Genomic DNA, 11,704 nt, shown 5'->3' on the forward strand with positions numbered 1-11,704 from the left:
ACAAGATGTTGATGATAAGCAAGAATAAACCCTTTTTAAAAGTCTGATAAGGGCATGTTTGTTGAGTTCTTAATTGTGGCCCATCTTTGTGTAGAAATGCTTCAAAGGTGTGATGAGGGATCATTGATATTCCTCCTCTGAGCCAGCAGCTGAAGCAGTAAATAGGCACCAAATCAACGTATGCACAAACACCGTGGGGTGAATAGGTCACAACATGTCCAGATTTGAAAAGCAGCGAGGAGCAACTCGAGTGAGCTGTGGTTTGTAACCTGGATAAACAGAAACTTTGAACCAGTAATGGAGCGAAATAAAAGGTCAAGGATTGCCTAGGTGAGGAACAAACGTTTTACAATTTATTCCATGAATCTCCATGCATTTCTGCATTTCTCACAAAAAAAATAAACTTCAACGTCACTTGATAGTTTCAGTCTCAACTAAAGTGGTGGAGACTAAGCGCCAGTCATCGTACACACATTTCAATAAGAGAAATAACTTCAGTAATCATATACTACCACGAGTCTTGTCCTACACATTTAGTGCTGTGTGTTTTATTTGTGAACTGTTAAAGAAATACTGCGTATCAGTCATTGTGTTCACTGATCTTCCACCTGCAACTCTTTCCTTCATCCCTTTAAAAAGAATTTCAATTTCTCGTACAATTACGAGAGCAGAGTAATAAGCCCTGGCGAAATAACAGTAAATCACGTAAATCTCATCAACAACCAGAGGCCTTACGTAATGCGGTATTACTCCTCTAATCCAGCTTTACCCTCACTTAAATGACTGCAAGGAGTTTGACCACAAAGCTCAGGATTGCATCCATTACGCTGAACATGAGGGGAGACTAACACAAAATATGTGTATACAGTGATCAGGTCCAAACTAGGTCTTGATGTGAGGAAAAAATATTGATTAATCAACTTTGTCTCAAATATAAGGAGGCAAAAACAACTTGAAACATCAAATTTAGAGCCGACCAAGTGTAAATCACCTCTCCCATAATTTATTGTAACGAAAAGCAGTGAATGTGACAAAATTAAATGGTTTAAAAGAAAATACATTGAGAAAAGGTAAATGCAAACAAAGGCTTTTTTAGTTTGGAATTTTTTTCAGCCAATTCCATTTAAAACAAAACAAAAAAACACAAGTTCTCTAAACACGTCTTTCTGGTTTGTGTGTTTTTCGTGACTTTTAACTTTTAATTAACATCTAATTGGGGAAGTTTCCTTTTTAGAGACTCAAGTAAGAAGAACTAAAGCTTCCACTGAGTTATAGGTTCTGTGATGGACAAATCCAACTTTGGAGCTCTGGTGAGTTTTTGGAGCAGGACGATTTATGTCGTACTGAACAGAAATAAACTAGACTGTATGTTTGCATTGTATTTAAAGAACACTACATTCAATCCAAAGGTGGTTCATTGTCGGTTATAATAGTTTTTGGACAGTAAAACTGTATCACACGATAACATGTATCAGGCCTTGTATTCACGTGGTACGGTAGCATCAACTCACTGCTGGTTTTATTCTGTAGGACTTATTGAGTCAATCAATCATCTTTTATTAATAAAGAGCTTAATGACATCAACAGACATTTCGAAGTGCTTATAATAAGAAAATAGAATATCCCTCGTCGTCTCCTTTAAGTACTCCAGTGTATGGCATCAAACGGACGAATCAGTATGACCAGTTGACTGCAGTCTGGTTTCAGTCTTTCTAAAGGGTAGGGAAGTGGGGCTTGTTCACAATCTGTCCCTTCAAGGAAGTCTGTCTTGAATGGCCAAGTAAAAAGATTTCCCAGTTCTATTAAGGCAACAAGCAGCGTGGGGCAGCTACAGCCTGGAGGTTCAATAAACAAGACTCCTGCGACTATGAGTGGAAAATAGGGAGACTCACAAAGAGTTGTTGCCATAAACGTTGTAAGAGGTTTAACACCGAACACAATGTGCACCTTTTTATTTTCGTACAGCAACCATTTCAGATTGGGTTAAATAAAGAGAGCCTGGCTAATGTGTTAAAAACTGTGCTAAAGGTCCGTTATCCAAGTCAGACATCCAGGCTGACGTGCTGAATTTCATATGTTCCATGGAGAAAACAAACAAACATTTGTGCTACAGTCCTCATGTAGCGTCAGTGAAGATGGGAATCGGGAACCTGTGGTAATGTTTTCTATTACCGCACAGCAGCCTGGTCACAGTCCTGTATCTAATGCACGAACACGTTCGGAATGATAATCAATGATCTTCTCACTGTCAGATCTGAAACACGGCCCAGCTGAACGATAGATGTAAAGTCTCAATTGGCGACAAAGCAACAATATAATTGTTGCAGTCAGGATTTATACTGTATATCTTATATGGCCTTACTGATGTCAGAGCTCTACATACTATGTAAATGTAATTTACCTAAATGTAGAACTAAAAATATTAGCATCTTATATGCACCATGGTGCAGTGGGTAGCACTGTGTCCTCACAGCAAGAAGGTCGCAGGTTCGATTCCACCTGGGGTCTTTCTGCATGGGTTCTCTTCTGCTTCCTCCCACCTCCAAAAACACACAGTTGAGGTGAATTGGATACGCTAAACTGTCAGTAGGTGTGTGTGAATGTTTATTTCACAATGAGTGGCCCTGCAATGAGCCGGTGACTCGTCCAAGGTGTTCCCTGTGTTCCATCTGTGGTCAGCTGGAATACACTCCAGCACAACCCACAACCCATATTTAGGATAAGAGCCTGACAATGACACAATCACAAACAATGAACAAATGAATATTGACATTGTACAGTAGTCTAATTCAAAATCAATCCAAAACTTGTGATTAAATTATTTGTATGATACATGCACTCAAATAATATGAAGAAGTTGTCAAATGAGGGTCTAGCGATGTGGCAATATTGCTGAATATGGCTGAACATCAGTGTAGGTTACTGAGAGGACAGACGACTTTCCCTTCAGTAACATAAACCCACTGTTTACAAACGTATTCCAGAGATAAACTGGCCCACAGATTGTGTTGAAAGTATTAACTTATTATTTATATAGAAGAGCATAAAACAGTCCAAAATGTTCTATTTGCTACCGTTATCAGAAATCCCCTACCAGATGTATGAAATGTAATTTCTATTTCTGTTTCTGAGAACATCTGACCAGATGTGATTTGGCCATCACTCAGAAATCTCACTGTCAAAAAATGTTAGGGTCCTTTTGTGTTTGTGGTTTATTAAAAATGACCCTCATATCATTAAGGGTTAAGGCCAAAACAAAGCTGCCCTGAAAGTGACCCTAACCCTGTGATTATCAGTACAATTATTTAGTTCCTCCTGAGCTCGGAAACCATCCCATACTTTGGGAAAACCAGTGTAAAAATCTTTGGTGTGGCTGTGTCTTAGTCTATTTTGCGATTTGGACCAGCTGGTGTCTCTGCTATAGTCTGGCTGCCTCCACATTTACACCTGTGTTCTCTGGCTAAGCTTGTGAGGAGCTCTAGGACTCTTATCTCATGCTCCATGCGAGATTTCTCCCTCCTCTCCTCCCTCTCAGCCATCTCCCTTTGCCGGCATTCCTCCCTCTGCAGCCACTGGGCCAGGAGCTCCTGATTCCAGCGCACCTGTTCCTGCCGCTGAGTCTCCAGACGCTCCACCAGGCTCCGAGCATCCGAGACAAGTCGCTGGAAGCACTCTGAAAGGTGCTTGAGGACCGGTTCCAGGAAAGGGGACTCAGGGTAGAGGTGGCCAGAAGGGGGAAGGCTGTTGGAGCTGGGATCTGGGGGAGCAATGATTGGAGAAGCAGTGGACTGAGTCCGAGGGGGGGGGGACGGGAACTGTGGAGGCAGTGCTACAGACGGCGAGGGAGTGCTTGGGCTGTTTTCCACACGGAAACCTATGACACAGACATGAAACCGTACAAATGTGAGATTTTTACAGAGAAAAAGGTACAAAGTGACAAAGTAAAGCAAATGTTTACTTTTTCAAGCAGCAATATCAAATATTCTCTGGGTTCCGCCACACAAACGTAAATATTTGCTGCTTTTCTTTATTTTAAGTTAGAGCAAACTAAAAATTGTTGGTTTCTAGGCATTTCATTGGGCAAAACAAATCACTGTAAGAGTCCTATTAGTTGCCTAAAGAGGCATTAAATAACAGTGATAAATAGGAGCTGTGTAATCAAATGCATTTAATAATAAAGTGCATGTTATTAAAAAGGCTTAAAACACTGATTTGCTTTTGTAAAATGGGTTGTTAATCTTAAATAATATTTCTGAAGATATTTAGCTCAAAATAAATAGTTGAGATATTACTTTAAATAACGTAGGCTAATTGTACCATCAGTGTTGACAGAAACTTATTTTTAAACTTATTTTTATAACATAAATATGCAGGTACCAATGTAGCCGCAAGAGGACACAAGCCAGTGTCTTATTGTGCCGGTCCCAAGCCCGGATAAATACAGAGGGTTGCGTCAGGAAGGGCATCCGGCGTAAAACTTTTGCCAAATCAAAGATGCGAATCAAACCTATGACTTCCATACCGGATCGGTCGAGGCCCGGGTTAACAACGACCGCCATCGGCGCTGTTGACCTACAGGGCGCCGGTGGAAATTGGATTACTGTTGGTCGAAGAAGGAGAGGAGGAAAGTGCGTTCGCACGAAGAAAGAGAAGAGGAACACCAAGAGTATAGGACTGAGAGTAGGGACGTTGAATGTTGGAACTATGACAGGAAAAGGTAGAGAGTTGGTTGACATGATGCAGAGGAGGAAGGTAGACATACTGTGTGTCCAGGAGACCAGGTGGAAAGGTAGCAAGGCTAGAAGTTTAGGAGCAGGGTTCAAGTTGTTCTATCATGGTGTAGATGGGAAGAGAAATGGAGTAGGAGTTATCTTGAAGGAGGAGTTTGTTAGGAATGTCCTGGAGGTAAAAAGAGTGTCAGATAGAGTGATGAGTCTGAAGCTAGAAATCGAAGGTGTGATGTTCAATGTTGTTAGCGGGTATGCTCCACAGGTAGGATGTGAGCTGGAGGAGAAGGAGAAATTCTGGTCGGACCTTGATGAAGTGATGCAGAGCATGCCTAGAAGTGAGAGAGTTGTCATTGGAGCAGACTTCAATGGACATGTTGGTGCAGGAAACAGAGGTGATGAGGAGGTGATGGGCAGGTTTGGTATCCAGGAGAGGAACGCAGAAGGACAGATGGTAGTTGACTTTGCAAAAAGGATGGAAATGGCTGTAGTGAATACTTTCTTCCAGAAGAGGCAGGAACATAGAGTGACCTATAAGAGTGGAGGTAGGAGCACACAGGTAGACTACATCTTGTGTAGACGGTGTAACCTGAAAGAGATCAGTGACTGCAAAGTAGTGGTAGGTGAGAGTGTAGCCAAACAGCATAGGATGGTGGTGTGTAGGATGACTCTGGTGGTGAGGAAGATGAAGAGGGCAAAGGCAGAGCAGAAGACAAAATGGTGGAAGCTGAAAAAGGAAGAGTGTTGCATGACTTTTAGGAAGGAGTTAAGACAGGCTCTGGGTGGTCAGGAGGTGCTTCCAGATGACTGGACAACTACAGCTAATGTGATCAGGGAGACAGGTAGGAGAGTACTTGGTGTGTCATCTGGAAGGAAAGTAGATAAAGAGACTTGGTGGTGGAATGAGGAGGTACAGGAGTGTATACAGAGAAAGAGGTTAGCTAAGAAGAAGTGGGACACTGAGAGGACTGAGGAGAGTAGACAGGAGTACAGGGAGATGCAGCGTAAGGTGAAGGTAGAGGTAGCAAAGGCCAAACAAGAAGCTTATGATGACTTGTATGCTAGGTTGGACAATAAGGAGGGAGAGACTGATCTATACCGGTTGGCAAGACAGAGAGATAGAGATGGGAAGGACGTGCAGCAGGTTAGGGTGATTAAGGATAGGGATGGAAGGCTATTGACAGGTGCCAGTAGTGTGATGGGAAGATGGAAAGAGTACTTTGAAGAGTTGATGAACGTGGAAAATGAGAGAGAACAAAGACTAGAAGAGGTGACTGTTGTGGACCAGGAAGTAGTAAAGATTAGTCAGGATGAAGTGAGGAGGGCATTGAAGAGGATGAAGAGTGGAAAGGCAGTCGGTCCTGATGATATACCTGTAGAGGTATGGAAGTGTCTAGGAGAGGTGGCGGTAGAGTTTCTGACTGGGTTGTTCAACAGGATCTTAGATAGTGAGAAGATGCCTGAGGAATGGAGGAGAAGTGTGCTGGTGCCCATTTTTAAGAACAAGGGAGATGTGCAGAGTTGTGGCAACTACAGAGGAATAAAGCTGATGATCCATACAATGAAGTTATGGGAGAGAGTAGTGGAAGCTAGACTAAGGGCAGAAGTGAACATTTGTGAGCAGCAGTATGGTTTCATGCCAAAAAAGAGTACTACAGATGCAGTATTTGCTTTGAGGATGTTGATAGAGAAGTACAGAGAAGGCCAGAGGGAGCTGCATTGTGTTTTTGTAGATCTGGAGAAAGCTTATGACAGGGTGCCCAGAGAGGAACTGTGGTATTGTATGAGGAAGTCTGGAGTGGCAGAGAAGTATGTTAGAATGGTGCAGGACATGTATGAAGACTGTAAGACAGTGGTGAGGTGTGCTGTAGGTGTGACAGAGGAGTTCAAGGTGGAGGTGGGACTGCATCAGGGATCAGCTCTGAGCCCCTTCTTGTTTGCCATGGTGATGGACAGGCTGACAGACGAGGTTAGACAGGAATCTCCATGGACTATGATGTTTGCAGATGACATTGTGATCTGTAGTGAGAGCAGGGTACAGGTGGAGGAGAAGCTAGAGAGGTGGAGGTTTGTCCTGGAAAGGAGAGGAATGAAGGTTAGCCGCAGTAAGACAGAGTACATGTGTGTGAATGAGAGGGAGCCAAGTGGAATAGTGAGGTTAGAGGGAGAAGAGATCAAGAAGGTGGAGGATTTTAAGTACTTAGGCTCAACAGTCCAGAGCAATGGAGAGTGTGGAAAAGAGGTGAAGAAGCGTGTCCAGGCAGGATGGAACGGGTGGAGGAAAGTGTCAGGTGTGATGTGTGATAGAAGAGTTTCAGCTAAAATGAAGGGAAAGGTGTACAAAACTGTGGTGAGACCAGCGATGTTGTTTGGTCTAGAGACAGTGTCACTGAAGAAAAGACAGGAGACAGAGCTAGAGGTAGCAGAGATGAAGATGCTGAGGTTCTCTCTGGGAGTGACCAGGAAGGATAGGATCAGGAATGAGTACATCAGAGGGACAGCACATGTTAGAGGTCTTGGAGATAAAGTCAGAGAGGCCAGACTGAGATGGTTTGGACATGTCCAGAGGAGAGATAGTGAATATATTGGTAGAAGGATGCTGAGTTTTGAACTACCAGGCAGGAGACCTAGAGGAAGACCAAAGAGGAGGTTTATGGATGTAATGAGGGAAGACATGAAGGTAGTTGGTGTGAGAGAAGAGGATTCAAAGGACAGGGCTAGATGGAGGAAATTGATTCGCTGTGGCGACCCCTGAAGGGAAAAGCCGAAAGGAAAAGAAGAAATATGCAGGTACCCCTCAGGAAAGTCTTGTGTCTCAGATCAAGTCTTTTTGATCAATACATCTTGTGATAACTTGTGATTATTTTCAAGTGTAAGTTCACAGTTAGCATGAAACATTTGTAATTCTTCTAAAGTGGAAAAAGGTGAAAGTATGCGATTATAGAAAACCAAAAATTGCACATCTGTGAGGCAGTTAACACTGTGTAAACATTCTAGTACACACATACCGCTCATGTCTCTATGAAGGGATGATTCCTGATAAATTTGATGGACTCTGTCTCTCGGGCGCTGTGGGACGTCAAAGTTATCTGTTGAATCTTCTTCATCCTCCAACTTGACTTCAGAATCGACCTGCCAAGACTGATGGATGCCTCGTTCCTCTAAAGGACCGCTCAGCCGTCTCCCTGACTTCACCAAACAACCACCATGATGTCCGCTATTCTCAGTGTTACAATTTAAATTAGGCAAGACACTTCCTGTTCTGTCAATGAAGTCAAGCTGGTTCGCCACCGTTTTTTCTTGTGAGACAAAATAAGGCCCTTCTTCCCCTCCCGCTGACCTATGACCTAACACGGCATCCATGTCAGCAAAGTATTTAAAAGTACAAGGCTGTGAGCTGTCAACTGTCTTCTGAAGTTTGGCCCTCACATAGTTAGCCTTCAGAGTTTTGACTCGAAGTCTGCATTGGTGTGGACTCCGAGAGAAACCCATCTCGCTCATGCGGGCTGAGAGATGCTTGAAAACATGGCGGTTGCGAAGGTTTTCTGCCAAACTCTTCTGGACACGCTCATCGCTCCAGGCACACAGCAACACCTGAGTTTCCTCCACTGTCCAATTAACCGAACGCTCAGCTTCTCGTTTTCCTGTGAAAATAGAAACAGGTGAATGCTTGGTGACTCCTGATTTGTTTTTGCAAAGGCCATTACCAGTAGTGATGTATAAACACCACTTTATCCTCACTTACTGTGTATAAAAGATTTGACAAACTTCCTAGAATATGATGGAATAACAACTAAACAAACAACATCATGAAATGAATGGCTGTGATTCATCATATTTTGACATAATGGACTGCATTACATTTCTCAAAATTGAGTTTAGTTCAGGAGTCACTACAGTAGAGAAGCATCTACTGTACAAATACAACAGGCTTGATTACGGTCTACAGGTCTGGGATTTTTAAACTGAATCAAACAGAAACTAGAATCTTTTCATCATCATTTAATGGTCCCATCAGTGGTGTGTTCAAAAACCAGCTTGTAGATACTATGTATGTCAGAAAACAGTTTCAAATGAGACGGAGAGGGAAATAATCTAAAGTTTAAAAATACATAAGAGGGGGGGGGTGTTTGTCACTTCACAACGCAACAATACAAAGGATAACGAAGGTGTCTGACTTTGATAAATAACTAGATATGCGTGTAATGCAGCTGTAAAGTCAGGTAAATTAATGAACAGGGGGATTTGTTTTTACGGTCCGCTGGTGGTACACTTCATTATTACTTAGGTTTGCTCGTTAGCCTGATAGGAAGATGACACTTCGTGTTAAAAGTCAGCTTGTCAGGCGAAAAGTTAAGGGTTACCTAATGAAATTGTCCCCATTACATATAGAAAATAATAACCCTGTCGATGAGTCCGTTGTTCAAAGGGCTCAACGTGTCCCTGGCAAGCAGAACAAATAGCGAAGTATGTTTCAACAGTTTAAACAAAGAGAGTGAGCAGGCTAAGAATCGATTCCTGCTACACTGGGGTTAGCTACAGTTAGCACAGCTAGCTAATGAATCACATTCCGACTTCCTTCTGTCGATTAAATCCCAAACAAAACATGTGGATCGTTTAAAAGATTCTTACTTTTAGTCGTTGACACGGAGTTGGTCGAGTTGATCACCGGGGGATTCATTTTTACAGTCCGCTGGAAATGTAAACAATCCTCACACACCGACAGTCCTCTCTTCCGGGTGACGTCAGCTTCACCAAGTGACGTCACATACAGTTGCAGTGGCGTTAAAACGTTAAAATGAATGAAGGTAGAAAATAAATGGTAATTATCTACTCCTGTTTTTACCCGAACAAATTGTATTGTATCATTTTACGTAATAACGTATCCTCTGCATGATGATAAAATATGTATTTTTCTAATATTTCTAATTTGTAATTGCACAAGTCTAATATTTATTAACATTTCCTGGGATCATTAAAGTTGAATTTTACTGTATAGAAGATTTTTTTATAAGATTACATCAGAGATTAATATTGTTTTGTGTGTATGTCATTCATTTATTATTCACATGGCATTATGTTGTAAAAAATTTAAATACTTTTTAAAAAATATTGTAGTAAGCTGTGGTTCGTGTGTGGATTTAATTCTGGACATTTGCTGTGCATCAGGCACATACACACAGTACTGTACACTATTTCTAAATTGATGGCGGTAAAATGTAATTCCTACGCACATAAGGAAAAAAAGTCTATTTTAAAGAAAAAATTTAGCTAATCTCCATGTGACGATTGAAAGTAATTACAAATAACAAAATGAAAGACACATAAGGAACAATTTTACTGTACTATAGCTCAAGACTATCAGCCACACCGCCTCCCCATTGGTCCCAGGATTATGTGAGTGTGGGTTAAAGTGGGCTTACATGTTTATTGTCAAAGCTCTGTTCTTGCAGATGAGGCCTCTGCATGAATAAATACAGAAACCTCATTTATTTCAACGACACAGAAGTTAAAATAAATGAGGTTGTGAGAATCACAAATCAGTTTTACAAAACAAACAAAAAATGTTAATAATGGTATAGCTCCATCTTTTCTATAGCAATTAAGTAAATAAGGCAATGAAATACACAGTTGTAATAATCCTTACAAATTAATTGGTGCAGTGTTAAAATGTACATCTAGCCTCCATCAACTTAATTGTTGCTTGCTCTCATTCTTTTAAGATCATGAGTCTCGGAGGCCATGCAGTCATCTAGCTTAACACGTAGAAACGGAATGAATTTCAAACGATACTTTTAGAAATTTACCTTGATTAAAGCATTTATTAAGAAAATAAACAGAGTGTGCAACACAGAGAAAACAGTGTAGAAAGAAAACAAGAGAACTGTTCTCTTTTCCTTTGATACATTTTGGGTGGAGTTACGCCTGTATTTACATTTGTGAACATGTAATCATTTCATCAAGTGTGAGCCTGTCCTCAGAACCCAAAAATTCATGCAAATCATTTTGAATAACGAGATGAAATGACTGCACAAGAGGCTGTGAGGTGCTAATGGTCTGTCTTGTGCGTTCTTTGCATGTCTGTTGAGAGCATTGAGATCTCTGGCATCCCTCCTTCCATTTCTCTGGTACACCTCCTTTCATCCACAAACACAGCAATTAGCAGGGAGGGGTCCTAAAGTGTTGCTAATGTGGATTCAGTCCGCTCTCCTGCAGTTACATTTGCATTTTGAGCTTTCAGCCTTTGTTCCTTTATAGTCACATGGAATGAATTTAACAGTAATCTTAAAGGAGCAGCCCATTGTTATTTACACTTAAAGCCCAGTTTCTTTTGTGCACATCTCCTTGTGATGATGTAATGCAGATAGTACTTGAAGTGGAATAAAGTGACTTCCAGTCAAAGAAAAATTGTATGTGACCTCAATGTGGTGAATGTTTAATTTAATTTGATATTACAGTGTTAAAATGGAACCTTACATGTACAGCGTTACCAGTAGTTACATTGCTTTAACGTCACTGAAAGGTTACAATTCAATGAATATAAAGTGGTATTTTATGACACCAGCTGAATGTCCTGTGACTGATATTTCCTATACTTCTTAATATATTAAACAGTGTAATTAAGTCAAAAAAGGTTGGTATTGCTCCATTTATTCTATGTGACACCTTGGTGTATTTTCTCATCTTTGTTCTTCTTTCATATTCAATGTAGTGCACAGCACAGCAATCACATATAAATTAATCTCAGACTCAGCATCCATGTTTTCTAAGTACTTGTGCCCACTGCTTTGTGCATGTTGGTCCTAAAATGAAGTGTGATCAGACAAACTTGTTTTTGCAAATGCAAGGGAGAGGAAATCAACTGCACTACTGACAAAAGAAACCTAATCTAAAGGCAGTGGTGCAGTATTTTCAATGCTGTTCAACAGACAAATTATTCTGATGATGTGACCACCTAGGCAACAAGTGCACATTAT

The 11,704-nt window shown here is 41.1% G+C and overlaps 1 protein-coding gene across 2 annotated transcripts; it reads right to left on the bottom strand.

The window, feature by feature from the left end:
* Positions 1 to 397: 397 nt before the first annotated feature.
* LOC137592412 (myb/SANT-like DNA-binding domain-containing protein 7) lies at positions 398 to 9,471 on the bottom strand. Of its 2 annotated transcripts, XM_068310568.1 has the most exons (4): positions 9,360 to 9,471; positions 7,736 to 8,371; positions 3,603 to 3,874; positions 398 to 2,727 (listed from the first exon to the last, which is right to left on the bottom strand). In XM_068310568.1, exons 1-4 carry the CDS (start codon positions 9,406 to 9,408, stop codon positions 2,605 to 2,607), a joined length of 1,080 nt encoding a protein of 359 aa, XP_068166669.1. In that variant the 5' UTR covers positions 9,409 to 9,471; the 3' UTR covers positions 398 to 2,604. The 2 variants fall into 2 exon arrangements, with proteins under 2 accessions (XP_068166669.1, XP_068166668.1); XM_068310567.1 differs by having other exon boundaries at positions 398 to 3,874.
* Between the last annotated feature and the right edge of the window lie 2,233 nt (positions 9,472 to 11,704).

Source organism: Antennarius striatus, chromosome 3, assembly GCF_040054535.1.
Source record: "Antennarius striatus isolate MH-2024 chromosome 3, ASM4005453v1, whole genome shotgun sequence".
NCBI classification, from domain to species: domain Eukaryota; kingdom Metazoa; phylum Chordata; class Actinopteri; order Lophiiformes; family Antennariidae; genus Antennarius; species Antennarius striatus.